At 42.3% G+C, this 26,375-nt stretch overlaps 1 protein-coding gene across 1 annotated transcript in view; it reads right to left on the bottom strand.

Moving 5' to 3' along the window:
* Positions 1 to 8,709: 8,709 nt before the first annotated feature.
* The window catches only part of RNF39 (ring finger protein 39), a 39,110-nt gene continuing 21,444 nt past the window's right edge, over positions 8,710 to 26,375 (bottom strand). Inside the window, exons 2-4 of the mRNA XM_070735686.1 lie at positions 18,043 to 18,068; positions 16,081 to 16,186; positions 8,710 to 9,746 (exon numbers count right to left, since the gene is read on the bottom strand). Of these exons, the coding sequence (XP_070591787.1) occupies positions 16,120 to 16,186; positions 18,043 to 18,068 (93 nt within the window). The 3' untranslated portion in view covers positions 8,710 to 9,746; positions 16,081 to 16,119. The remainder of the gene's footprint in view (positions 9,747 to 16,080; positions 16,187 to 18,042; positions 18,069 to 26,375) is intronic.

Raw genomic sequence — 26,375 nt, 5'->3', positions numbered from 1 at the left:
AGCAACCTGCTTGAATGTACAGGCAGTGTTTGAAGTGTCCCGCGGTTATTTGACACGTGTTTTATGATGTATATTTATTTATTATCTGTGATTTAAATTTATAAACCGCCCAACTCCTTCTGGACTCTGGGTGATGTACAGCAATTAAAAACAATATAAAACAGTTAAAACCCTTAGAAACCAAAAACATTCATATCTTGGCTGGATCCAAATGCTAAATTCCCTGAAATTTACTTCCAGCTTTCGGCAAAACCAGGTCTTAGCATACCATTGGTTCTTTTAACCATGTCGTTTGCTCAATGGCCGCTACAAAAATTGTAAAATTGGATCAGTCTAATGGGTAACCCTGATTTTTGACTGTTGTGAATTTACAACTCTGATAGGCAGGCTCCCGTTAGTCATAACTCAAGGACTACATGGGGCTACCTTTGAAAAGTGTTCGGAAACTTCAGATTGTGCAGAATGCAGCTGCGAGAGCAATCATGGGCTTTCCCAAATATGCCCATGTTACACCAACACTCCGCAGTCTGCATTGGTTGCCGATCAGTTTCCGGTCACAATTCAAAGTGTTGGTTATGACCTATAAAGCCCTTCATGGCACCGGACCAGATTATCTCCGGGACCGCCTTCTGCTGCACGAATCCCAGCGACCAGTTAGGTCCCACAGAGTGGGTCTTCTTCGGGTCCCGTCAACTAAACAATGCCGCTTGGCGGGACCCAGGGGAAGAGCCTTCTCTGTGGCGGCCCCGGCCCTCTGGAACCAACTCCCCCCAGAGATTAGAATTGCCCCCACTCTCCTTGCCTTTTGTAAGCTACTTAAAACCCACCTCTGCCGCCAGGCATGGGGGAATTGAGATACCCTTTCCTCCTAGGCCTTTACAATTTTATGCATGGTATGTCTGTATGTCTGTTTGGTTTTTATTATAACGGGTTTTTAATTGTTTTTAGTATTGGATTATTATTATATGCTGTTTTATTATTGCTGTTAGCCGCCCCAAGTCTCCGGAGAGGGGCGGCATACAAATCCAATAAATCTATCTATCTATTGTTGTGATTCCGCCTGAGGCTCCTCAGGGACCGGCTGGATCTCTGTTGGATCCATGCCCAGAGGAGGAGGACAGTGAACAGGAGGGGGAAGACCAGGCAGACGGGGGAGAGGAACGTCAGGAAGAGGAGGAGGGAGAGCAGCCTGAGACCCCGGGGGGGGGGGCCTCTCCCCAGCTAGTAGCCTGGATTCATTGGATGAAGACGCACAGGCTATAATAGACATGAGGCAGCGACGTGCAGCTCAAAGACGGGGCCAATTAGAAAGGTATTCCCATCCCTGAATTGGCAACAGCTAGGTTTGGGTGTGGTTCTCCTCAGCAGGGTTGAAAAGGCAGGCCTGCCCTTACAGTCTTGTGGAGAGTTATCAACTGGGAGTCCTGTGACCTTGCTTCGATTCTTGGCGTCTCTGATCTTGGCTTGTGGCCTAGAAGTCTGGAAGACTTGGGGGAGGCGTGGGTTTTATTATCTCCAGCGTCGTTTTTGCCAGCAAGAATCCTGTTTTATTGCCTGGCCTTCGTGAAACCTCTGTGAAGCTTCATAGGGTTCCTGTCTGTAAGAACAGTTTTTGTTACCTGTGTTTGCTTTGAAATATATAAACTGCCTTTGCTTTTTACCAGGGTGTCTGGATACTCTTTTTGGTTGGTGTTGGCGTCTGGGGGGACCCAGACAGAACATCTATCTACCTGTAATAGTCTAGAAACGGGGCTGTTGGTTAAAATGACGAGAGCCCCCTTTGAAATGGGAGGAAAAGAAGGGTTGCTTCAAGAGAAATCTTCAGTGTTTTTACACTCTTGCATTCCTTTGGGTTCTCAAAGCCGCCTCCGTGCCAACATTGGATGGAAACTGGCTATGTTACAGTAATCAGGTTGTCATCTGCCTTAAAATATATCATTCCCGCATGCTGAGGCAGAGAGAGAGAGCGACCATGCTCACGTAGGAACAATTAAATAGGTATTTGAACAGGCCCCAACTTCTGGGATGCATTTGAAGCTAGGCTTTGCCTGGAGGGCCTTTAAAGCGATGCATCATCATTGGAGGAGAAGGTGAATTTGCTACAGGAGTTTTTCTACTTGTTTTCCTGCCCTTGAAAGTGATCTAAGTTCAAGAAGTTGAGCTCATCTCCTGTTGACTCTACGGGCGCATTCGTGTCGTTTGTCTTGACATGTGATTGGAAGGAGGGGGGGGGGTTGTTGTTGCTTTCTTCTTGGATGTGGTTTTACTTCTCGGTATAACCTCTAGCCCTGGGGTTTCTCCCATCCAAGTATTAACCTGGCCTGACCCTGCTGATCTTTCTTGGGTTAGCCAAGGTTGGTTAAGTGTTGCCACTATCAACTGCACTATCTACTATGCTGTGATCACAAGAACAAGTGAACACAAGAACAAGAGGGCACAATCTGAGGTTAGTTGGGGGAAAGATCAGAAGCAACGTGAGAAAATATTATTTTACTGAAAGAGTAGTAGATGCTTGGAACAAACTTGCAGTAGATGTGGTTGGTAAATCCACAGCAACTGGATTTAAACATATATCCATCCTAAGATAAAATACAGGAAATAGTATAAGGGCAGACTAGATGGACCACAAGATCTTTTTCTGCCGTCAATCTTCTATGTTTCTATGCTCAACTCCCATACATTTTGCTTCTGAGGATCAGTCCCTCTGTAAATATGCATAAATCCAGCTGGTTAAACATTTGGTCTCTTAAAACAGTTTCATGTATGTCTAGGTTTAACCCTATTCTTTTTAATATATTTGTGAGTGACATAGGGGAAGGTTTGGTAGGGAAGGTTTGCCTATTTGCCGATGACTCTAAAGTGTGCAATAGGGTTGATATTCCTGGAGGCGTCTGTAATATGGTAAATGATTTAGCTTTACTAGATAAATGGTCTAAGCAATGGAAACTGCAGTTTAATGTTTCCAAATGTAAAATAATGCACTTGGGGAAAAGGAATCCTCAATCTGAGTATTGTATTGGCAGTTCAGTGTTGGCAAATACTTCAAAAGAAAAGGATTTAGGGGTAGTGATTTCTGACAGTCTCAAAATGGGTGAACAGTGCAGTCAGGCGGTAGGGAAAGCAAGTAGGATGCTTGGCTGCATAGCTAGAGGTATAACAAGCAGGAAGAGGGAGATTATGATCCCACTATATAGAATGATGGTGAGACCACATTTGGAATACTGTGTTCAGTTCTGGAGACCTCACCTACAAAAAGATATTGACAAAATTGAACGGGTCCAAAGACGGGCTACAAGAATGGTGGAAGGTCTTAAGCATAAAACGTATCAGGAAAGACTTAACGAACTCAATCTGTATAGTCTGGAGGACAGAAGGAAAAGGGGGGACATGATCGAAACATTTAAATATATTAAAGGGTTAAATAAGGTCCAGGAGGGAAGTGTTTTTAATAGGAAAGTGAACACAAGAACAAGGGGACACAATCTGAAGTTAGTTGGGGGAAAGATCAAAAGCAACATGAGAAAATATTATTTTACTGAAAGAGTAGTAGATCCTTGGAACAAACTTCCAGCAGATGTGGTAGATAAATCCACAGTAACTGAATTTAAACATGCCTGGGATAAACATATATCCATCCTAAGATAAAATACAGAAAATAGTATAAGGGCAGACTAGATGGACCATGAGGTCTTTTTCTGCCGTCAGACTTCTATGTTTCTATGCCAAGATGGCAATGGCAAATCAAATGAAATCAAATCTATTGACTGGCTTCACACATTCTATTAAAACCCTGCTGTTCTGTTCGCGTCTGTGAAGCCCTTTTTTTGAAGTTTGAGACCCTGTAAAAAATTTTCCCTGCATATCTGAAATTTCATGGCTTTGCATCATGTCAGGGGTTCTCTCTATGAGAATTTTTTTTGTGGGGTGGGGGGCTTATTTTTTGCTGGGGGAAAAATGGTCACCAGTGTTCTGTTCCCGGGTCTCCCTGACCCGGATTGAAAATTCTTTATTTTAAATGCTTATATTTGGTCAATTTGAAAACTTTTTTCACTTGGAAACTAGGTTGAACATTTCTGCACACAATGAAATAAAAATTGAAATCAAAAAATTAATGCTTATATTTTTATTTTACTCATAAAAGCCCCCCCCCCCCATTTTGTGAAATTTTGAAATTAACAGCACAATTTGTATATAAATTTAAATAATTGAACACAGCGGGGGGAGGTGTTTGAACAAAACAGTAGGGTTAAACCAATATTTTTCAATCAGTGTGCCGCAACACACATGGTCAGGTGTGTTGTAAATTAAACATGGGTCCCCAAATTACAATTCCTGCCAGGATATCCCCTTTGTGTTCATCGAAACAGGCCCAGGTTTCACACTGAGTATAAATACATTTAGAAACTATATTATTAACTATACGTATAATATGTACTGTGTTAGAGTGTCATTTTGTGTCATTTTGGTTGGTGGTGTGCCCCAGGATTTTGTAAATATAAAAACCAAAAAAGGTTGAAAATCACTGCATTAAACCATATTCTCTTTTAATGAAGATTTCTTAAATAGGACACAAATGACAGGTTCGTGGCATTGAGCCAGAGCCACACCAAACACATTCTGGCTTGGCTCAACTGCAGAATTACAAGCGAATTGAAACAACTCCGTATTTACATAGCTCTGTAGAATAAACACCTGCTTCGTATTTTCCCTTCATCTCCCCAGTTTTAACAGTTAAAAAATGATTAATCAGGTTTCTCAAAGAACTCCAGTGTGTTTACACCTGTGGCTTTCCTAAAGGAATTGTGAAAATGTTTTAGTAGCTGCTGCTAGAAATGTTATGTTTATACTTTTAAATAAAGGTGACTGCTGATTGGCTTAAGTCGCGGCCAAGGGAAACCATGGTGCGAAAGTTTAAAAAAGAGGAACTCACGGCTGTTTTCCCCGCACCAGCAAGGTATATAAGGTGCAGCTTTAGCGGGTAGCTCGCAGGCACTTCCTACCTGCGAGCTGGTCACTTCAACTGTTCCTGATTGCCAATAAAGAGCTGTTAACTTTCCTCGGCCTCCAGCTTCTGATTTAACACTGGCGACGAGGATGGGATACCAGGGGTGGGGGCAATGAAGGAAAAGACAGTGTTTACCCAGAGAAAGGACTACAATGTTCCCTCGCTTTTCGCGGGGGATGTGTTCCAAAACCGCCCGTGAAAGTCGAATTTCCGCGAAGTAGAGATGCGGAAGTAAATACACTATTTTTGGCTATGAACAGTATCACAAGCCTTCCCTTAAAACTTTAAACCCCTAAATTGCAATTATCCATTCCCTTAGCAACCATTCAGATTATTACTCACCATGTTTATTTATTAAAGTTTATTTAAAAAAAATATTTATTAAAGGCAGACGAAAGTTTGGCGATCACACATAACGTCACTGGGTGGGAAAAAACGTGGTATAGGGAAAAAACCTGCAAAGTATTTTTTAATTAATATTTTTGAAAAACTGTGGTATAGACTTTTCGCGAAGTTCAAACCCGTGAAAATCGAGGGAACACTGTATTCTCTTTTTACAGCCCCATTTTTGTAGCCTAGTCCCAATTCCCGTTTTTACTAGTCCTCGACATAACGACCACGAGTGGGATTGGAGTTTCTTTTCACTACGCAAAATTTGCAATCTTTTTGCTGTCATCCTTAAGCGAATCCTCCAGTGGTTAAACAAACTGGACTTCCCTCATTGACTTTGCTTGTTGGAAGCCAGCTAGGAAAATCAGAGATGGCAGTCAAATGATTCCAGGACCCTGCAATCATTATAAATAGGGGTGGGCTACTGCCCGGATGGGGGGGAACCCAGTGGGGTAGCGAAAATGGAGCTCCACCCCAGAGCACCCAATTTGCACTGAAAGATGTTGAAAGAAAATGCAGGGTGTCCTGCATAAGCCATGCCCACAGTGCGGTAGTAAAAAATTTGGCAGCCCTTCACTGGCACGTCCCAAAATTTTGATCACTGTGGCAATGCTGCAATGTAAGTGCAAGAACGGATTGTCAGTCACTTTTTTTTCATTAAACAAACTTGTGAGTCCAAGGACTCTCCGTATTGTGTCGTTGTTAGAAAAGCCGGAACACTCCGAGAAAGGCAACATTTCTAATCAGTGGTTTGCATTTCTGACTTCCTGTATTGTTCTGCGGAGTTGATTTATTGTCCTCATTTTTACTGCGCACAGCCTACAGCAGTGATGGCGAACCTTTTTCTCCCTCGGGTGCCAAAATAGCACACGTGCACACTATTGCACTCGTGCGTGTGCCCACACCTATATTCAATGCTCCCCATGCGTCTCTGCTACCCCATTTTCTGACTTCCGATGGGCCTGGTAGGCCCATTTTTGCCTTCCCCTGGCTCCAGAGGCTTTCTTGGAGCTTGCGGAGGGCAAAAATGCCTTCCCCTGTCCTCCTGGAGGCCAAAAATGCCCTCCCAGAGCCTCTGTGCAAGCCAAAAAGCAGCTGGTGGGCAACTATATGTGTGCTAGAGCCGAGCTAGGGCAACGGCTCACATGCCAGCAGATATGGCTCCGCATGCTACCTGTGGCACCCGTGCCATATGTTTGCCATCATGGGCGTAGAACCTCCTGGTGGTTTACATCAAGGATTGTATGTCCTGTACAGTTGATACACTGTACTCCTCCCCCAGGCTTTTATATTTTATGTTTGGTATGCGTGTGCTGCATGGTTTTAAATGATGGGGTTTTAGATGTTTTTAATATTAGATTTGTTTCATTGTAATGTTGTTTTATTATTGTTGTGAGCCGCCCCGAGTCTTCGGAGAGGGGCGGTATACAAATCTAATAAATTATTATTATTATTATTATTATTATTATTATTATTATTATTACTATTACTATTACTATTACTATTATTATTATTATCAGAGGGGGAGAAGGAGGAGGAGGAGGAAGCAAAACATGCTGTACACAGATTGACTCCACAGGTTACTCTTTCAATGATTATTGTTGAAAATTCCTGCAAAGAGATGCCCCAGTTGCCATAGCAGTCAGGCTTATGATTTGCTCTTGGTTTTACATTCAATCCAGTGCCATGAAAGACCTGAATACATTTACAGTCAAGCAGAAATTAAACACCACTCTATTATAGGTAAAAAGAAAAACAATCCAGTATTAACTATGTGACTGTGGTGCAGTCTCCTTATTCCTAAATCTTGGTATAATTCAGTGGGGGGAACAACAAAACATGTTAATTCATTTTAAAATTTAAAAAAGGCAAAGGTAGAAAACTTCAGATAGCAATAGCACTTAGAGACTTATACACTGCTTTGCAGTGCTTTCTAGCCTTCTCTAAGCGGTTTGCAGTTTCAGCATGTTGCCTCCAATAATCTGGGACCTCATTTTACCAACCTCAGAAGGATGGAAGTCTGAGTCAACCTTGAGCCGGTCAGAATCAAACTCCTAACTTTGGGAATGCAGAGTTTAGCCTGCAATACTCCATTCTAGCCACTATTGGCAGTATCTGGCTCAACTGTACAGAAACTGGTTGACATCAGTGATATTTCTTTCCCCCAAGTTCAGATGTTTCCACCTCTTTATGGTTTAAGGCATGGGTCTCCAACTTGTCAACTTTAAGACTTGTGGACTTCAACTCCCAGAATTCCTCAGCCAGCAAAGCTTGGCAACTTTAAGGCTTGTGGACTTCAACTCCCAGAATTCCTCAGCCAGCAAAGCTTGGCAACTTTAAGGCTTGTGGACTTCAACTCCCAGAATTCCTCAGCCAGCAAAGCTTGGCAACTTTAAGGCTTGTGGACTTCAACTCCCAGAATTCCTCAGCCAGCAAAGCTTGGCAACTTTAAGACTTGTGGACTTCAACTCCCAGAATTCCTCAGCCAGCAAAGCTTGGCAACTTTAAGGCTTGTGGACTTCAACTCCCAGAATTCCTCAGCCAGCTTTGCTTGAAGTCTACAAGTCTTAAAGTTGGAGGCCCCCAGTGTAAGGAATGATTGTACAATGATCTTCAGCAAATGTGACTTCATGCTGCTCAATGATCGGCATAGAATGGGTTTGTGAACAATACCCAGCTGGTATTCATTCTTGTTTGCTGGACCAGCCATTGAAGCCTGGTTCGCACATTCAGATCGTGCAGAATGCGGCCGCGAGAGATATCGTGGGGCTTCCTAGATTCGCCCACGTTTCTACAACACTCCGTGGCCTGCTCTGGCTGCCAATTGGTTTCCGGTCACAATTCAAAGTGTTGGTAATGACCTTTAAAGCCCTTCATGGCATTGGACCAGAATACCTCCGGAACCGCCTTCTACCACACGAATCCCAGCGGCCAATAAGGTCCCACAGAATTGGCCTTGGCGGTCCCCAGGGGAAGAGCCTTCTCTGTGGTGGCCCTGGCCCTCTGGAATCAACTCCCCCCGGAGATTAGAACGGCCCCCACCCTCCTTGTCTTTCGCAAATTACTCAAGATCCACCTATATTGCCAGGCATGGGGGAATTAAGACATCTCCCCCAGGCTTTCTTATATTTTATGTTTGCTATCTATGTGCTGTATGGTTTTTAAATTGTTGGGTTTTTTTATATAATTTTATTATTAGATTTGTTCCATTGTTATACTGTTTTTTATTACTGTTGTGAGCCGCCCCAAGTCTTCGAAGAGGGGCGGCATACAAATCTAATAAATTAAATTGTATTGAATTGAATTCTGCTAAGCAACAAACAAACCAAGTTACAACTAATCCCCACTGTAGTGTCCTTGATGTGCCAAAGTAAAGAACAGCTGGAGTATTGCATTCCTGGTTTTGTGGGTGCTCAACTGCTGGAGGCTTTCAAGAAAAGAATGGCTGGGTTGAGTAGAATTAGAAGACCTCCAAGGTCCCTGTGATTCTATGAATGTAGGAGGTGGAAACACGGTTTCCCATCAAGAAAGAAGATGAAGGAAGGCGACCAGTGAAATGAATTCCGAGAGTGAAATGGTAGACAACTAACTCAAGAAGCTCAACCAAAGAAAGACCCACTATCTCCCCTCAACTCTGACCCAGGAGACTTTAACACGTTAAATATACTAGAAGGTTAAAGAAAAATTCCCCACAATATTCTGTTAGTTTACAGAAAAAATATACACTATACAGCTTTTTTCTGACTGGGACTGCTCCTGGTAGCTGTGGCAAGGATGCAATGGTTGCCACACAGGTTAGGTGAAATTCCTCTGTTTGCGAGGATTGTAGCTCCAAAGGTAGCTTTCCTGCCCTTGTCTGACATCAATTCCCCCTCGCCAGATGAATTTTCATTCTAGATTCAGCAGCAACCTAAAAAGCAAAACCTCTCACGCTTCCTTTCTGTCATGTTGTCCATATCTAGTGACAATTGGAGGAAGCCAAGACAGATTTTTTTTCCCAGAATGCCGATTAGAGCTTCAAAGTCTTGACCTTAAAAAGTAAAGGCATTTCCATCCAAAAATATGCTCTGCTCAGTTATGGGTTGGAACCAGAGGCAACTTCAATCCTGAAGTTTGGCTGTAGTGTTAAGGTTCTGTTGAAGTGGATATGAAGAAATGAGGTCCAGATGTTTCCAGGCATCAACAAAGGACATTTTTTTCTCAATTTTTCCAGTTAATTCAGGACTGGCGGCCACATTAACTTCTCCATCCCTTCCAGGCAGTGGGTTTTGGAAACCAGAGAGAACCAACTTGGAAGAGCTCTCTTTGACTATTCAGGTGAAAATGGGCGGTGGAGGTATCCAAACATTAGCTGTATAGAGGGGAAAAGAAAGTAGAAATCAGAAAGCATGGAGATGGCAACATTCACATTATTATTTTGCAGCAATGTCTCAGTAAAGAGTCAGAGGATGTTTATAGGCGAGGTTGCCCTTTGGCATGGAAGCTGATGGTGTGACACATCCATACCTTGAAAACTTGCATTTGTTTTCTAGGTGAAGCTCAGTTAATGTTGACCTTGTTTTGTTTTTTAGTAGCTAAGTGTTATGGTTCAATCTATTATGTTGTTGTGCTATTGCTTGGTGTTCACAATACTGACAGGCACTCCCCAGCCAAAGAAATACCCATCACACATGTTTTAAGCAGAACCTTCGTAAAGAAGAACTGGCCAATATGTCACATAGCCAAATAACACTTTATTTATTTATTTATTTATTTATTTGTTTGTTTGTTTGTTTGTTTGTTTATTTATTTATTTATTTACTTACTTACTTACTTACTTACTTACTTACTTACTTACTTACTTACTTACTTACTTACTTACTTACTTACTTAGTCCAATACACAATGAGGGTTTTAGTGGGTATATGTCTATATACACATAGTAAAATACATGATGAAGGTTATAGAGGAGATACTCATACTAAAATATATCTAAGAAAGAAGAGAAGAGAAGATATAGTAATAGAACATATCAATGAAAGAATAGAAGAAGAGATATAGGAATAGAAGAAAGGTATAGGAGATATAGGAGAGCTATAGGACAGGGGACGGAAGGCACTCTAGTGCACTTGTACTCGCCCCTTACTGACCTCTTAGGAATCTGGATAGGTCAACCATGGATAATCTAAGAGTAAAGTGTTGGGGGTTTGGGGATGACACTACGGAGCCCGGTAATGAGTTCCATGCTTATTGTCTACCTATCTTCCACACTTATTGTCTCCCTATCTTTGTGAAAAAGCGTTCGTTGTTTTGGAAATTTGTAAACAATGTTCTAACAAACCAGAAGCTGTGAGCTGAAATGGAGGCGTGGGAGAAAGACAATTTAAAATCAACCTCTGATTAAAGCTGGAATATGTAGGAAGAATGACTTTCAGGTGCTGTAGCAAATTGATGCAAAGGTATTTGATTTGATTTGATTTGATTTGAATGCTGCCCCTCTCCTTGGACTCGGGGCGGCTCACAGCATATTAAAAAACAGTATACAATATAAACATTTCAAATCCAATTATAACTAACTATTCTAAAAACCCTGGGACATTAAAATTTATTCATTCACATTAGAACAACAAGCATACATCACACTCATCGGCCGGAATCTAGGGTCTAGTGACCCCAAGCCTGGGGGCATAGATGGGTTTTCAAGTTCTTATGGAAGGCGAGGAGGGTGGGGGCAGTACGAATCTCCAGTGGGCTGGAGCCCCCACAGAGAAGGCTCTTCCCCTAGGCCCCGCCAAGTGACATTGTCTAGTTGACAGGATCTGGAGAAGGCCGACTCTGTGGGACCTGATTGGTCGCTGGGACTCATGTGACAGGAAGCAGTCCTGCGAGTAGTCTGGCCCAATGCCATGTAGGGCTTTATAGGTCATAACCAACACTTTGAATCGTGTCTAGAAACCAATCGGCAGCCAGTGCAGTCCGCGGAGTGCTGGAGAAACATGGCCATGCCTAGGGAGGCCCATGACTGCTCACATGGCTGCGTTCTGCACAATTTACAGTTTCCGAACACTCTTCAAAGGTAGCCCCACATTGAGAGCATTGCAGTAGTCGAACCTCGAGGTGATAAGGCGATAATACCTCTTCAATATCACTCATTCTTCAGAGGAATGGAGGGGGGGGGGAATAAAAATTGCAAATAAAAATTGTTGGTTTTTTGTTTTTGTTTATTTAAATCTAATTTATTTTTTCTGGTATCTACTATCTCTGAACAAGCTATGTGTTTTTATGCCACTTGGAATCTTTTTCACCAGTTTTATTTATTCTTGCCACTTGGCTTACATCCCGCATCCAATCATTTACTGATTGTGACAACCTTACATTCCAGTCATGAGTAAACAAAGTTAAAATAGCAAACAATAAGAACAAATAATATAAGTAATAACACGTTCTTATATTAACCCCTCGAGGAGATGTGCCGTATATATTCCGCTTAGATCATTTTCCCTCGAAGGCCTGTAGAAATAGCCAAGGTTTAATAGCTTTTATGTATGAACAAATACAGTCATTCTATATTTTGATTTTCTTCATCACTGAATGCTTTGTGAATAAGTACTCAAGGTTTAAAAGCAATGCTGACATTTCCTCCCTTTTTAAAACAAGCCTGATTCATTTTGAGATTGGTCTGTCTTCCCCAACAAAGATAAGTGTTGGTTATGAGCTATAAAACCCTTCATGGCATCGGACCAGAATATCTCCGGGACCGCCTTCTGCCGCACGAATCCCAGCGACCAGTTAGGTCCCACAGAGTTGGCCTTCTCTGGGTTCCGTCGACTAAACGATGCCATTTGGCGGGACCCAGGGGAAGAGCCTTCTCTGTGGCAGCCTTGACCCTCTGGAACCAACTCGCCCCAGAGATCAGAGTTGCCCCCACCCTCCTTGCCTTTCGTAAGCTCCTTAAAACCCACCTCTTTCATCAGGCATGGGGGAACTGAGATATTCTCCTCCCCCTAGGCTTACAAAAAATTTATGCATGGTATGTCTGTATGTATGATTGGTTTATTAAATTAGGGTTTTTTAATTAACTTAAATATTATTATTATTATTATTAATAATAATAATAATAATTATTATTATTATTATTATTATTTGCAAGTACTAAATAAATCTTGTTTATCCAAATTTCCAGTTTCCACGAAGACCACACATTCTTTAAAAGCAAGATACTGTAGATTTTAGTTTTACTTGTTAAATAAAATTTATTAGGTGGGCAACGATGTTGTGAAATATTTCTGCTGGAGACCTGAAAAATACTTTTTCCCAATTGAGGATTTCATAACTGCATCATTTTTTTTACAAATAGCTATAATACCTGGAAGTGTTGGAGTTATGATCTAATAATATCAACGCATTCAAAGTCATTGTTGGTATTATTGAGTTACACAGATGAACAGCATGACAAGATATCAAGTACTTCCTATAAACTGAAGTTGTCCAAAACTGTAAAAGAAACCTTTCTGTAATAGGTTCACATATAGCTAAACAATTATGTGGATTGTTTTTGTTTTCTTTTAATCACTGGATGTAATGGTAATGGTATGAGAATGACCTCAGGAGACAGGAGAAAGAAACACTATTTAGGCAACAGTCTGATAAATAATGTCTGAGTTCGAAGGAGAGGTGGGGATAGAGAAAGCAACCTCCCTACTTTTGGAGAGAAAAGTAGGAAAAGAGAGAGGTACTTTGAGATTTGAAGCTTCTATTATTATAACCTTAAAGCACCACACATCAAGAAAACTAGATACCGTACAAGGACATTTTTTCCCCAAACATCATCACTCTGCTAAACAAATAATTCCCTCAACGCTGTCAAACTAATTACCAAGTCTGTGCTACTATTACTACTAGGTTTTTCTCATCATTCCTATCACCCATCTCCTCCCACTTATGACTGTATGACTGCAACTTGTTGCTTGTATCCTTAAGATTTTTATTAATATTGATTGTTTCCTGATTGCTTATTTGACTCCTATGACAATCATTAAGTGTTGCACCTCATGATTCTTGACAAATGTATATTTTCTTTTATGTACATTGAGAGCATATGTACCAAAGACAAATTCCTTGTGTGTCCAATCACACTTGGCCAATAAAAAAATTATATTCTGTTGTATTCTATTCTATTCTACTCTACTCTACTCTACTCTACTCTACTCTACTCTACTAGACTCTACTCTACTCTACTCTACTCTATCAACAAAGGCAGTATTCCTGTCTGAACTGCCCCAAAGGACTGACATCAGGTTTGCAAATTTCAAAACTAGCTCTTCCCTCCCTTTTATTTTTCTTGGATTCAGATTTCATTTGAGGGGTCCTTAAATGCTCTCTGAGCTTGGTTGTTTTCTTGCAAGAAAAAGAACCAAGCCCAGAGAGCTCGAAAACCCCCTGATTTTAACCCCGAGCTACAAATATTCTCCTTTAGATTAGAATTCCTTATTCTTTATTGGCCAAGTGACACACAAATAATTTGTCTTTGGTGCATATGCTCTCAGTGTACATAAAAAGAAAAGATGCATTCGTCAAGAATCATAAGGTACAACACTTAATGATAGTCACAGGGTACAAATAAGAAATCAAATCCTACTAGGAAACAATCAATATAAATCGTAAGGATACAAGCAAGAGGAGATGGGTGATGGGAAATGAGAAAATTAATAGTAATAATAATGATAATAATTAATAATAATAATAATAATAATAATAATTTATTAGATTTGTATGCCGCCCCTTTCCGAAGACTCGTAATATAACGCAGACAGTGAATAATTTGACAGTGTCGAGGGAATAATTTGTTTAGCAGAGCGATGGCATTTGCGGGAAAGCTGTTCTTGTGTCTAGTTGTTCTGGGAAGCAGTGCTCTAAAGCATCATTTTGAAGGTAGGAATTGAAACAATTTATGTTTGTAGGTATCGGATTTCTTTTATCAGACCATGGTCGAGGCTGCAATTCTTCCTCCTGCCTCCCATTTTCATTTTCACGTTACATTTAGTACGATGTATAACTTGTAAGCTGCGATGTAGGCCTTGCTTGTGTCATTAAACCATATTAAGCAAATTAGAGCTTATATGTGATGCATGAATCACATCAGTCCTATGATGCATAAGAATCAGCTAACTGTAGAGAAGGTTACCAGCCTCTGCATGGATCAATTGTTGGGTTCACACAAGAGGTAGGTTCATCCTGGTTTGGACCGGTAGCAACCTGCTGTTGACATCATGATGACGTCATGGAATCGATTTGGTCTGTGCTGGTCCATGGGGGCCGCCATCTTTTTCCCCCATTATTTTTTCTTCTGTGCATGCGCAAAAGCCGAGTTTCCAGCATTGCACATGCATCACCATCTTGGTTTGGGCTCTCTTTTCTTGGATTTTTTTTTAAATTGCCACTGCGCATACGTGCACCTACTAGGCACAGCCTTGCAGCACAGGAGGAAGTGAACTGTCAGCAAGGTAGGTTAGGACCCACCCCTGGTTCACACATCACTTTACACTATGTTTTACTTTAAGTATGACTTTAAAAGTAAGCTGTACCTACGTTAAATCATAAATCGCTGTTTGCAGACCTACATTACCTGAGCGCACACATCATGCTTAGCCAGCATCAACAAACCATGAACTATCTTAGCACAGTGTGTGAATCCTGCCTAATGACAGTGATAGGGCGATTGAAGGGCTACAATTTTTTTTACTACAACACTGTGGGCATGGGTTATTTTGTGGGTGTGGCTTCCTGGCCATGTGACCAAGTGGAAATGGCTTGATGATCATGTGACCGGGGGTGGCTTAAAGGTCATGTGACTGGCTTAAAGGTGGTCAACTTGACGTCACTCACATCAAGGGTTTGGGTTAGGGCGCCTGGCCTCTCCTCACCTCAGAGAGATACAATTTCCCTATCTATTTATTATGACTAAACATCCCAAATATACTCTTTAATTCTATGTATATATGCCATATGTGTACATACAGATTACATATAGCCACACAAAAATATACATTATAGAATAGAATTTTATTGGCCAAGTGTGATTGGACACACAAGGAATTTGTCTTGGTGCATATGCTCTCAGCGTACATAAAATAAAACATACATTTGTCAAGAATCATGTGGTACGACACTTAATGATTGTCATAGGGGTCAAATAAGCAATGAAGAAGCAATATTAATAAAAATCTTAGGATATAAGTAACAAGTTACAGTCATACAGTCAACATGGGAGGAAATGGGTGATAGGAATGATGAGAAAAACTAGTAGAATATCTACTATATAAACTGTATGTGTATGTACAGAGAGAGAGAGAGAGAGAGAAGCACAGCTCTTCTAAAATTATACACATCCAACCTTATTTATTGCAATAGGAAAAATATACCCAGAGCCCAGAAGGGAAAAAAAAGACCAAAATTTTGCTACTGGTACTGAGCACCTGACCGTACCCGTAGGAGCCCATCACTGGATAGGTCATTGAGTTTGGATGAAGACAATTCCAGATTCTGCCTCTGGAAACTTGCGTTAGAAAAATCCCATGTGATGGGAAAATGATATTGTTGAAGTCACCTGAATCACGAGATGGACGGCAAATGTATTTGATAAAGAAACATGGAACATGTGAATCAATCCCTAGCCCTGCAGTTTTCAGCTAGAGAAAAAGTCTGACCTGTTTTAAAGCAGCTTTGTTCTTTCCACGTTGCATCCACTATTCTGGCCTTGCTTCTTTCCAGCCGTCAGTCTTCGGGCAGGAGGGTTTTGCCATGTCACCATAACTATACGGTGGAATAATTATGGAATATTTTTTTAAAAAAAATTAATTTTATTTAAACACACAACACGCAAAACAAAACAAAAACATTTAAAAAGAAAATTGGACGAATGTGTAGCAAATCTATATAACGGTTCTAACTATATACATATTCAATTACATATCTCTTTTAAATATAATTATGGAATAATTATGGAATAATTCAGAAACAGCAAAATTCAAAATGTAGGTGTGCCCGCTGTATCTCTGGATGAGTGGCTGACGCATGCAGAAGGAGCAAGATTTTGTGAGAGGACGCGCATGAGAGAGATTTCAGTGATATTTTGCTTCTGCACATGCGCAGAAGCAAAAAAAAAAAATCACCGAAATCTCACACACACGTTCGTCCCCTCACAAAATTTTGTTTCCTGCACATGCGCAGAAGCAAAATCTAGTGAGGGGGTGCGCACATGTGCCCGCTGGTCACATACAGCTATGCACAGAGCACACCGATAGAGGCGGTAAGTAGGAACCCTCACCTGATTACAGCCACAATTTAGACTGATATATTGTATGAATTTGAAAGTTCTTCAAGACCGCCTTCTGCCACACGAATCCCAGCGATCAATGAGGCCCCACAGAGTTGGTCTCCTTAGGGTCCCGTTGATCAAACAACATCAGCTGGTGAGGCCTACAGGAAGAGCCTTCTCTGTGGGGGGCCCCGCCCTCTGGAATCAGCTCCCCCCAGAGATTTGCACTGCCCACACCCTCCTTGCCTTCCGAAAGAGTTTAAAAACTCAACTTTGTTGCCAGGCCTGGGGTTGCTAGATCTTCCCCCCTGACCAACGAATGTTCTTAGTATGATTTTATTTAATGAATGTTAATGAAAGTTTTTAAAGTTAAATTTTTTAAAGACTATTTTTATGTATATTAATTGGATTAACTGTACTATTGTGTCTTTGTATATGCTGTGAACCACCCCATAGATAGATAGATAGATAGATAGATAGATAGATAGATAGATAGATAGATAGATAGATAGATAGATAGATCAGATTTGGTTTGGGAGTGGGGGTCCCAGAGAACGGGAAATCTCTTGCAAGGGCTGTTTGACTGTAGCTAATGTATTATTCCCTGGTCTTGTACTTTTTTTTTTTCTGGCAAAGAATTTTTCTATTTTTCACTCCGATCACAAATACAAAATCAAATACCATCAATCTTGAATTACATTGCAACGAATCATTTTTCAAATTTCGGTATTCATAGTCCATCCAATGCTGCCTCTTTTATATTTGACAAAAAATAATGACGCAAATTTCTTATATGACATTTTTTAAAAAACTGTTAACTAATACACTTTTGAGGCTGTTTCTAATTTTAATCACATCTAATTAATTAGGCCAAAGTGCTTCAATTTTCTTCATAAATCCTTCATATCAATTTTCATGTGTTTTTCCTTACCTTACTTTTATAATAAATGCCTTTAGAAAAAAAAAAAAGAGAGCAAAACTTCCAATCACATCCAATAGTTCTTCATTCATGCCTAACCCTTACCCAAGCGAAAAAATAAAAAATTGTATTGGTCTTGTGCTTTTCATGGTTTTTAACAATGGATGTTTTGATATATTTATTGGTTTTATTTTTTAATTACTTATTGTACAGCACCCAGAGTCACACTCATGTGAGATAGGTGGCCATAAAAATATGAAAAAAAAATCAATAAAATAAATGCATCCATCTGATGAGTTCCAAGTTTTTCTTTCAAACATCACGGACCATCTACATAAATTCAGGGACCGGTGGGGGGGGGGGGAGTGAGCCTGACTGATGCTTTTGTAAGGTTAGTTTCCCCCTAAAAAAGTAGAAGTGGGAGTGACTCACCAGCTGCAGAATTCTCGGAAGCTTTCCTAAGGAAGAGAAAAATAAAGAAGTTAACATTAGACAGGTAGGATAATGAGGATTATTTTCGCACACCTGTTGATGAAGTCAGGCAAAGCCAAATATAGAGCTCACGGGCAGATTTCTTTGGCCGGCAATAGCTTCCCCTAATCTGGCTATATTGTACCAGAGCTTCCCTTCTGCCAAATCAGTTGCATTGTCTTTGCGAAAGATGGGAGAAAAGATAGTGTAGAACATGATGTCAAACTCAACAGTTTGGATCTGCCTGCAGGGTGCTTAGATCTGGCTCCTGGGGCCACCCAGGACCAGACCATGGTGCTTCTGTCAGCTAAAATGGAGCTCGCGAGCTCTGTTTTTACTGGCAGAGGGTTGCAGGAGGCCATCACAGCTGAAAACAGAGCTTGGGAGCCTGTTTTCTCTGGCAGAGTGCTCAGGAACATCCATAGAAGCCCCGAACAGGAGTAGCGCTGACTTGGCCACGCCCAACCCAGCCACGCCCACCCTAGCCACGCCCACCCCAGCCTCCTGAGGTGAAACACAACCCTGATGCAGCCCTCAATGAAATCAAGTTTGATACCCCTGGTGTAGAACAACTGCTGTTCAAACATATTAAAAGGTGAAAACCAGCAGCACAAGTCAGAGTAGCAGTAACAATAGCATTACTGCTTCACAGTGCCTTTACAGCCTTCTCTAAGCAGTTTACAGAACCAGCGTATTGCCCCCAACAATCCGGATCCTCATTTTACCCAACTTTGAAAGATGAAAGCTTGAGTCAACCTTGAGCCTGGTGAGATTCGATCTGCCAAATTGCAGGCATCTTGGAGTCAGCAAAAGCAGCCTGCAGTACTGCACCCTAACCACCGTGCCACCACAGTTTATGTAGCAATAGGTCTTCAACTTATAGACCACTTTAAAGTGGTCAATCTGAGGTTAGTTGGGGGAAAAATTAGAAATAATGTGAAAAAATATTATTTTACTGAAAGAGTAGTAGATGCTTGGAACAAACTTCCAGCAGACGTGGTTGGGAAATCTGCAGTAACTGAATTTAAACATGCCTAGGATAAACATATATCCATCCTAAGATAAAATACAAGACATAGTATAAGAGCAGACTAGATGCACCATCAGGTCTTTTTCTGCCTTCAATCTTCTATGTTTCTAAGTGGTTTATAGTCCTCTCTAAGCAGTTTACAGAGCCAACATATTGCCCCCAACAATCTGGTTCCTCATTTTTATCAACCTTGGAAGGATGGAAGGCTGAGTCAACCTTGAGCCGGTGAGACTTCAGCTACTGAACTGCAGGCAGCTGGTAGTCAGGCAGAAATAGCCTGCAGTACTGCATTCTAACCACTGCGCCACCACAGCTAATCATAATAACATATTGATCAAACATCAGTAACATGAAAATGTTGGACTAGGATTGGGGACACTCAGGTTTAACCTCTCCTCAGCTCCAAACGCTACCTGAGGGGCTCTAGGCTGAGCCCCATCTTCCACCCCAAGGGCCAAGAGGGGTGAAGGTATCGGATGGAGTGAGGAGATCAAATCTCTCCTCAGCCATTCAGTTCAATTCAATTCAATTTATTAGATTTGTATGCCGCCCCTCTCCGAAGACTCGGGGCGGCTCACAACAATAATAAAAACAATATTCCACCGAAAACAAATCTAATATTAAAAAGCACATAAAACCCTATCATATTTAAAAAAGCAAACAACATATACATACCCAAACATAAATATAAAAAAGCCTGGGGGAAAGGTGTCTCAACTCCCCCATGCCTGGCGGTATAGATGGGTCTTGAGTAATTTACGAAAGACAAGGAGTGTGGGGGCAGTTCTAATCTCCGGGGGGAGTTGATTCCAGAGGCTGCCACAAAGAAGGCTCTTCCCCTGGGGCCCGCTAAATGACATTATTTGGTCAACAGGACCCAGAAAAGGCCAACTCTGTGGGACCTTATCGGTCGCTGGGATTCATGCGGTAGCAGGTGGTTCCGGAGGTACTCTGGTCCAATGCCTTGCAGGGCTCCCCAGAGGAATGGGCCAATCACTCAAGCTCAACCCACCTCATTTTCACTGGGCTATTGTAGGAACCATATACTTTTCATTTGTAAACTGCCCAGAGTCGCTTAGTGAGATAGGTGCTGTATAAATTTGATTATTAAGTAAATAAATATTAAATACTTCTGGCGAATAGGCAGGAATCTAACAAATAAATGCTTACTCAGTTGGTAGCCTTATTAATAGTAAATAGACAAACCTGTAAAGGAGGACAGAGCTAAGTGATGACAGGAATTGCATGAAACATATCTAGGAACAGCAGAAATACCTCCAAGCAAAGGTTCTTCCTTTGACACTCAGCAAATTTCCCCAGTATGCAAGTTGGCTATTGAATGGAATTATGTTTATGTTTATGTTTGTTTATGTTTATTTAGATTTGTATGCCGCCCCTCTCCGCAGACTCGGGGCGGCTCACAACAAAGTAAAAAAACAGTTTACAACAAATCTAAATTCTACTAAAAACATTTAAAAGACCCCATTTTCTAAACACACATACACACACACACACACATTCCATTCATAAATTGTATATGCTCGGGGGAGATGTCTCAGTTCCCCCATGCCTGATGACACAGGTGGGTCTTAAGGAGCTTACGAAAGGCAAGGAGAGTAGGGGCGGTTCTAATCTCCGGGGGGAGTTGGTTCCAGAGGGCCGGGGCCGCCACAGAGAAAGCTCTTCCCCTGGGGCCCGCCAACCGACATTGTTTAGTTGACGGGACCCGGAGAAGGCCAACTCTGTGGGACCTAATCGGTCGCTGGGATTCGTGCGGCCAGTCAATGGCCAGTCTCTGAGGCAGGCTTTTTAGCTCTCTATGTATCAGCCACCAATCTCGGCCCCTCTGACTCAGCAGTACCGCTCCGCTCTCGATGTTCCGCCTAGCCTCTTCCCCGTGTCTCTGTAATTTTCGGAGGACACCTCCAGTCCTCCAGTCCTTCCGCAACACCGCACAGCCATATCGCCACCATTCAGCCGCTGCAAACCTCAGCCCAGGCCAGCAGCCTCCACAATGTTCTCCTCGGCTTCCGCCTCCGAAGGGATGACCTCCTTCTCGTTCCGAAGCCATGCCACAACTCACTGGTCTCTACCACGCTCCTCCGGCTTCCTGCACCAAACCGGTCGCCCTACTTCCTCCATAATAGTCCTCCGCCCGATGGCCCCTCCAACGCCGAGCGCTCCCACCATACCGCGCTCGGCTCCTGGGCCCATCGGGGAGGAAAGGAGGGGGCAGTCGTCCTCCAAAACCGCCCAGCTCAGTCTTCAATCTCTGGCTCCAATGAGCCCCAGCCAGCTCCTGGTCCCATCAGCGTTCTTAATGACAGCTAGCGGCCGCCATCTTCCGCCTCCCAGCTGATCTTTCTTTCGGCGTTCCGCACTCCAGGGCAAAAAAATAGCCCCGAACACCGCAGAGGGTTGCAAACTCGGGAGTCTTCAGAGGCAGCAACATTTATCCCCCCCAAAGATTTAGAAGATTTTTGCTGACTCGGGTCAAAACTTCCCAAATTTCAGATGTTAAAGCCGTAGTCCGGCGGAGCTGCAGCCTCCGCCCTCCTCTCTGCTCCCCAACCGGAACCGGAATTACCAGACAAGATGTGTCTTTGACATAAAAGGTGATTATTGCATTGTTACCCAAAGCCTTTTTAAACATCCCAACCAGGCTGGTAACTTAATTCCCAAGCCATTTGCAGAGCAGTAATTGGAGAATGCTGGACTTAGCATAGAAGCCATGTTCAGGTTAGGATAAGGTCAGAAATGTCCTAGTCTTGTCTGAGAGGCTTTCTGGTGTGGCAAAGCGAACAGGAATCCAAGCTGGAACTGGTAAAAACTGGAAAGAGTTTGTCTTGAGCTTTTCTTGGAAAGATACATTTTATTTATTTATTTTATTTATTTGTAGTGATGGGCGAACCCAACGGTGTTCGGGTTCAGTAAGTTTACCGAACTTTACGCAAAATTCGGCTGAACCCGAACCGAACTCAAACTCGAACCCGAACAGGGAATCCCTCCCACGAAGAGATTCCGGGGGCTGAGCTTTGACGTCACCAGCATGTTGCTAAGGACGCCAAGGTGATCCATGGAATCCAGGAAGTGATCACCTTGGCATCCTTAGCAACCTGCCGGTGACGTCAAAGCTCCACCCCCGGAATCTCTTCATGGGAGGGATTCCCCAGCTCCTTCAAAGGGCGGTCCATTCACGTAAAAATAAACATAGCATATGTAAAAAGTAACAATAAAAGAGGATAATAGGTTAGTGACTACCTTCAACAATTATTTACAGTACTTGATTGTTGGTCTGTTGTTAATCTTGGAGTTAATCTATACTCAATTGAGTGCTGATTGTTGTTGGGGAGGTGTTTTGGCTTTTTTTTTTTTGTATCCTTTTTTGCTTGTTGATTGTCTTTTTTTTGCCCAGTATATAGGTGGGTGTTTATCTATGTGACTATCAATGGCCAATTTGTCAGTGCGTCAGGCTGCCAGGAATTCTTTAGTGTTTGGTCTAAGATAGTTACAGTTTCCCAGTTAAGTCCATATGTTCTGAAATTAAATTAATTTTTTATATCTTCTGACTGCTTGTCTTCTGTTTGCTTGTCCTACATAATGTTTGGTGCAGTCTTTATACTGTATATGAAGATGACTCCTGTTTTTTCTTCTTCTGTAGTTGCTGGGTCTTTTGTTTTAAAATAGAATAGAATAGAATTTTATTGGCCAACTGTGATTGGACACACAAGGAATTTGTCTTGGTGCATCTTTTACTTTGTTTAGGAAGGCTTTAGTGTGTGTGCTTCTACTGATTCCGTGTCATTTTTCATAGTCTGAGGATGGTTTCTAAGACGTTTTTGGCATTGTTATCCTTTTGTGGGGTTTTGCTACATTGGGTTGACAATGAAGTTATATGGACATCCATTTTATTGGAAAATTTTGTATAGATGACGTTGTGGTTAGCTCTGGCCCAGCTCCTGCCCCAAGGACTGTGGATGTGGGGGAGACATCCACATGCTGCAGGCCTGTTTTGCCCCCGATGGAATCTGATGATGAAGGCTCCTCTGACCAAGAAGACATGAGTGACAGGGAGGAGGAGAGTGGGGCAGACAGCTCAGAAGGAGATCAATTATCTAGCTCCTCCTTGGATTCAGAACAAGAGTTAATGATACAGCCACGCATGCGGAGAGCGATGCATAGGCAACAACAACTGAGAGATTATTATCAAAGAAAATGAGGCCACCTGTGGTTGGGTGGGGCTGTGGTAATTAGTGAGGCTGCTATAAATAGCAGCCTGTGGGTTTGGCCATTGTGGAGGATTATCTGATCATTGTGTTTCGTGACTGCTTTACTGACTTTGACCTTTTGTGTGCTGATTTTCCCCCGCTTTGAAACTAAACCAGGGCAAAGTGTGTTTCACTTTGTGAAAGAAGAAGGACTGTGAATTGCCTCACAGCTGCAAGCTAAGAATCTCAGAACTGATAAGGGACTTGTACAAGTTACTAGTTTGTTTGGAGATGAGTGCTCTTTGCTATACCAAAAGAGGGCTTGGTTTAAGTGAAGTTTCATTATAAAGAACATTGTTTTGAATTTTCAAACGTGTGTGTGTCTGAAATTTGTACCTGTGAATTTTTGGGAGGGTTCTACCAGAGAGCCCGACAGAACAGATGAGGGCTCGGTTTGGACCAGATCGGCCGAATCATTAGCGACTCGCTGGTGACATGACGATTGCATCATTGATCCGGTTCAATTGGTGCTGATCCATGGGTGCCACCATCTTTTGGGGGGGACTTTTTCACTAATTTTTACTTATTCTGATGGCTTCTCCTTTTCCCCTGCTTTGAAAAGAGCCCTCTCACTCACTCTTAGGTTAATACTGACCTTTATTTCTCCATCTAAAGCACAGCTAATCGGCTCTTCAGCTGTGTTTTGGGCTGAATCCTTGCTACCGAGCATGTGCAGAAGTGAAAACACATGAGAGGATAATTTTAATAGTGAAACGTTGTAATGTGAACCAGTGGCAAAGGTAAATGGTACCCACCCCTGCTATAGATGATCTACAGTGATCCCTCAATTTTCGCGGGTTAAAACTTTGTGAAACGGCTATACCACGGTTTTTCAAAAAATATTAATTAAAAAATATTCTGCAGTTTTTTTTCTATACCACGGTTTTTTCCACCCGATGACATCATACGTCATCACCAAGAGTCACTTCTCTCTCTCTTTCCTGTCATTCTTCAATCATTTTCTAATTTCTCTTTTTTTCTCCCCTTTTTTCTATCATTTCTCTCTCTCTCTATCTTCCACTCTCCTCCCCTCTTGCTCTCTCTCTCTCTTTCTCCCTCTCCCTCTCCCTCTCTCCTTTCTATCTCGCTCTGTCTGTTGCTCTCTCTGTGTGAGAACGCCTGCCCCGCCTCTCCTGCAGCCCCCTTGCTGACAGCTGGGACGAAAGTGCTCTCAGCTAAGGGACTGTGAGAGGGGCGGGGCGGGCATTCTCAAAGCGCTCATAGCGGATAGCGGCCGAATGAGGAGGACGAGAAGCTGTAGCTGCCAGCGCTACTGCAGGAGGACCCGTGCCCCAAGAAAGCCGGTGAGAGGGGCGGATCGGGCGGGCAGGGAGTAGCGGCGAGGGGGCTGGAGGCACTGGGGGGGCGGGGGCGGCCAACATTCAAAACAATCTTTGCCGGCCTCTGCACTTTCATCGCTCCCCGCCCCAACTTCAAGCCCGGCTCCTTGCGCGGCCTTGGAAAAGGGTGCGCAGGGGTAGTTTTTGGCTGTCCATAGCCAAAAATGGTGTTTTTACTTTCACATCTCTACTTCGTGGAAATTCGACTTTCGTGGGCAGTCTGGGAACGCAACCCCCACGAAAATCGAGGGATCACTGTATTTCCTTTTTCTACTGTTCAAAGTTGCTGCAATGTGTTAAATAGAGTTCTTAACGACTTCTCTTGTGGGAGGTTGTGTTGTTGGTTTGGAAGTGGAGATTGATGTGGGTGGTTTTTCGGTACACTTGTATTTCTAGTTTGCCTTTGCTGATCAGGATATCCAGGAAGGGAAGTGAGTTGTTTTCTTCTTTCCTGGTGAATTGGATTTCTTTGAAGAGGATGTTGATAGTTTTCTGGGTGTTCTTTAATTGGCACTTTTATTTTATTATGGTGAAGGTGTTGTTTACATTGAAACTCTGGAGAAGGTGCAGAAAAGAGCAACCAAGATGATTAAGGGATGGGAAACCAAGACTTACGAAGAGAGACTGGGGAAACTGGGCATGGATAGCCTAGAGAAAAGGAGGGCCAGAGCGGACATGATAGCAGTCTACAAGTATATGAGGGGATGTCACAGAGAGGAGGGGATCACTTTATTCTTCAGGGCACCAGAGGGCCAGACGAGGAACAACGGCTGGAAGCTGACCAAGGAGAGATTCAACATGGAGATAAGGAGGAACTTCCTGATGATCAGAGCAATCAACCAATGGAACAACCTACCAGCGGACGTTGTGAACTCCAACACTCTGGACATTTTAAAGAGAAGATTGAACTGCCACTTGACCCGTGTACTATAGGGTTCCTGCTTGGGCAGGGGGTTGAACTCGATGGCCTTCATGGTCCCTTTCAACTCTAACAATAAATAAATAAATATCTGATCCATACCTGGGTGTTATCCATTCCAGACATTATATTATGACCTCCATTGTGGGTCCTTAAAGCAGTGATCTTTAGCATGGATGTATCTTTGATTTGTTGATAGGTTTGTCCATCAAATTGAAAGAATAATGCAGATTTTGATAAGATCCATGATCCTGGATATTTCAATCTTGGTGTATTTGGTTAAGTTGGGTGTGCTGTGGAGTCATGTTGTCAGAGATTCTTTGGCTAATTCTGCTCCTATGGATGTGAAAAGGGCTGTGATATCAAATGAGAACCCGATTTCATCCTTAGCTATTGTCACATTTTTCATTCTTCGAAGGCACTAAATTAGAGAGTTGACAGCATGTTTGCTTCCCTCCTTTGTGAGGATAATTCTCTAAACACATCATTATAGCTTCCAAATTAACAAGAGCAGAGAGGTTATTACAAATGAGGAAAGCAAAGTGACTTACAAAAAGTCACTTACAGTTTTCCGCAAGGCGATCTAAGTTGACTTGCAGTGTTTGCAGTAAAATTTATTTATTAAACACATTTATATGGCCGCTCAAAGGTGACTCCTGGCAGCTTACAACATTAAAAATCACAACATAAAATCCATAAACCCCCACACCAAAGGTGTGATGTTCCTTTCATTGGTT

Source organism: Erythrolamprus reginae, chromosome 2, assembly GCF_031021105.1.
Source record: "Erythrolamprus reginae isolate rEryReg1 chromosome 2, rEryReg1.hap1, whole genome shotgun sequence".
NCBI lineage: Eukaryota > Metazoa > Chordata > Lepidosauria > Squamata > Dipsadidae > Erythrolamprus > Erythrolamprus reginae.
This window is presented reverse-complemented; position numbering and strand designations above follow the sequence as displayed.